This window comes from Limulus polyphemus, unplaced genomic scaffold (assembly GCF_000517525.1).
Source record: "Limulus polyphemus unplaced genomic scaffold, Limulus_polyphemus-2.1.2 Scaffold3441, whole genome shotgun sequence".
Lineage (NCBI taxonomy): Eukaryota > Metazoa > Arthropoda > Merostomata > Xiphosura > Limulidae > Limulus > Limulus polyphemus.
In genome coordinates, this window is record NW_013669051.1 from 40,272 (window position 1) to 43,943 (window position 3,672).

At 32.7% G+C, this 3,672-nt stretch overlaps 1 protein-coding gene across 1 annotated transcript in view; it reads right to left on the reverse strand.

Annotated features, from left to right (window-relative positions):
* Window positions 1–3,672, reverse strand: part of LOC106469348 (mitochondrial 10-formyltetrahydrofolate dehydrogenase-like) — a 66,419-nt gene that overhangs the window by 30,585 nt on the left and 32,162 nt on the right. The window contains exon 9 of the mRNA XM_013929836.2: window positions 141–226. Within this exon, the coding sequence (XP_013785290.2) occupies window positions 141–226 (86 nt within the window). The remainder of the gene's footprint in view (window positions 1–140; window positions 227–3,672) is intronic.

The following is a 3,672-nucleotide window of genomic DNA, read 5'->3' on the forward strand; positions in this document are numbered from 1 at the left end:
AATAACTTGGTTAAACTGGTTCTGAAACCAATAAATTATATTGATTATTTACCTTGCTACATCCATGGAACCTGCCCCACTCTTGTTTAATAATTTGGTTAAACTGGTTCTGAAACCAATAAATTATATTGATTATTTACCTTGCTACATCCATGGAACCTGCCCCACTCTTGAAAAAATCTGTTTCATCACTAACTTGAAGATTTAGAATGCCTGTCCATATACTCTGAAAAATCAACATCATGACATAAGTATATTGATTTAGAATGCCTATCAATATCTTCTGAAAATGTCATTATAACAATATTTTGGTTTAGAATATCTGTCTACATCCTCTGAAAAATGATCATTACTCAAGTATATCCTTTTGAATGCCAGTCCATATCCTCTGAAAAATCAAGGTCATAATATCATTATTTTTGTATAAAATGCCTGTTTTTATCCTTTCAAAAGTTAATGTAATTATATCAATATTTTTGCACATCTTAAAGTTATATTTAAAACTTTAGTATGTTGATTCAAAAATGGGTCCCAATATTAAATTTAATTTGTTTGGTTAAGGCTATAAAATGTAACATTTTTTTGTCTTAAATAGTTGTTCCAATTGTTAATATTTTCAATCTTAAAATGGGCAGTGTAGCTCTATGTTTTCTTTACTTCTTTTTCTGATTGTATATACTTAAGCAGTGCTTTATCTATGTTAGTGTATTCTCATATGTATTTTTCACTGTTATAGGGTATTTCTTTATTAATGATTTATGATAGTAACATTTGTAAAAATTAAAAGCTTCAACTTAAAAGATGATTTCACTTTAATATACCTAGTATATTTTTAGTTTCTTTTATTTTGAAAATTAAAACTAAAAAAATGCATTTTCTTTTACTGGAATTAATGTTAAAGGGTTTTTTATCTTGTATTGTATTAAGTCGTCAAGAAATTAATGTTGCCTTTTTTTTAGATGAAAAACTCGAACAATTTATTTATCAAAAAACATTTATTAAATGAAATAGTCTCCATTCTTATTGATGATGCTTTTACATTATACAATCAGGTGGTTAATACCCTGATTAAAGAAATCACTTGGGTTTGAAGCAAAAAACACATCAATGTCCTCTTTAAAACCTTCCACATTTGCATATGTTTTCCAATTAAGATGGTGTTGCAGCAAACGAAAAAAATGGTAATCTGATGGTGCCATATCTGGAGAATATGGTGGGTGGGGGAGAACTTCCCAACTCCATAATCTTGTGTTGCGTCAAATGTGCTACATGTGAACGTACACTGTCGTGGAGAAAAAGAACCCCTTTCCGATTGACGAGTGAAGGGCATTTCTGATGAAGGGCTTGATTTAAACATTCCAGTTGCTGACTATAGATCTCTGCATTGACAATTCATTGTGGATTGAGGAGTTCGAAATGGATTACTCCCTTAATGTCCCACCAAATGCAAAGCATCACTTTCTGTGGATGGAGTCCAGGTTTTGGTGTCGGAAGTGAGTTTTGTCAAGGACTGAGCCATTGTTTTTAGCATTTAATATTTGCATAGAAAATCCATTTTTCATTACCAGTGACAATTCTGTCCAAAAATGGTTCACGCGCCAGATGAGACAAAGCAACATTCACATGTTGGAAATGATGATCATCAGAGAGTTCGTGAGGCACCCAAACACCTTCTTTAAGGAGTTTACCCATATTCCTTAGATATTTACGTATTGTTTCATGGGAGACATGCAAATTCAGGGCCATTTCACAAGTGTGTTGCCTTGGGTTAGACTCAACAAGCATCTTCAGAGCATCATTATCAATTCCAACATTTCAGCCCCTGCCATCACAGTTTTTAAGGCTAAAGTCACCTGAATGAAATTTTCTGAACCATCGTTGACACCTACAACATTTCCATAAACTTCTCTGATACTCTTTGTGGCTACAGAAGCGTTGTTCCTTACTTGTATTCAAACAGCATTACATGCCAAATCTGTGTATCATGGTGTGCCATCACCATAAGGGATTAGAGTATACTAAACTTTACACATTATATAGGCTACACTAAAGTGACGTTTAGGTGGTTCATTTAACTGTTATATGCGATATACGTTTTATGGGGGGCTGTTAATGAAAGTGTTCCAAAACAAAACATTAATTTCTTGGTGACCTAATAGCTATTGTGGCATCTACTTGGAGTGTACGTTTTCAATAATAAAATTAATGTGCTCCTTGACCATATCACAAGTTTAAAGGTTATTGGTTTTAAGATTAGTTTTAATTGTTGGCTTGAGGAAAAGCCAGAAATACAGAAGGGAGAAAAAGTGTGATAAACAGGCATACAGAAATTAAAAATGTTTTCATTTATTTAGTTTGGATGTAGTTTTAGCGTAAACATGAGGTCCTAAAAGTCAATGAAAGAACCTTGTTCTAAATTACTTTGTTACTTTATTCTCTTAAGAAAATAATATCCATTCTATCCAAGAGGTTATTGCAGTAACAAACAGTATCCGGGTTGAAAGAATTAGCAACTAATATCCTTTGCTGGCCAAGTTAGCATTGTGAATGTTATAGCTGACTAATGCTGTGAGAGAAAAAAGATAGTGAGGTAACTGTCAACTGGCCAAAGAAACCAAGTTTATCTGTTGAAATCAGGGACACTTTCTTGGTTCAGTTCCAGAGAGAGTGAAAGCTAAGTATAACTCTGCTCACACTAGCTAATCACCACACTCACAGATGTGAAGCTTTACTCAATGTGGCAAATTTAAATCACCTTTGATTTGCCACAAAAGTGAATAGAAATTCATTATTTCTTTTTAAAGTAATCTTGACAACAAAGAAACCACCACAGAATATCACACTAAAGCACATGGCACAATCAATGATACTAAATTAAATAATAGTTTGAACAACCAATTTTTTGTTTTTTTAATTAACAGAAAGATGACATTTTGAGCTGGGGCTCTTCATCAGATCATACAATTTACAGCAAAGGTGCATGTGCAGAATTCAAAGAACTTGCGTGCATAGTATTTTGAATGTTGAGAATGAAAATTCTAAGCAAAACTACATCTATTACATAAAAATTACAAATCAGGAAAAGATAAAACAGATAGCAATTAAAATTTCAACAAAAAATGGAAAAATATAAATCTACAAGAAAGAAGTGTTCATTTAAACCAGATAATTGTAGGGTTCCCAGATTGTATGCTTCTGTTGTTTTAACTATATTTGTCTTTTTACAATCAATGAGACACTTTATCGAATGAAAATTTTAGACTTGTGACAATTTAAGGAATCTCTCTTGATTCACTCCAGAGATTCTAACCCATTTAACAATACTTTTAGCACGTTCCATGTGTACTGTTCCTTTATAATAAAGTTAAAAGTAGAAATAAAAGTACTTTTAACTTTATTACATCTCTTTAAGGGTAACTGCCTTCCCACAACTGGCTGCAGACAGTGAAAGGCAGTAAGAGTTGAGATGTTGTTGGCATAAGCACTCAACTCTGTACCCTTAATGAATATTCCACGATTGCTGACTGGTTTCTCATCTCATTTTTGGATTTTGTCTGATAGATGAAATATCCCCAATGCATTTGGGTGCTATTAACACAGGCAATCTCCATGACTTTTGGATAATGAGCAAAAAGTGCAAAGGCTTTTTTGTTTTTTTAAATAGAGTTTTGA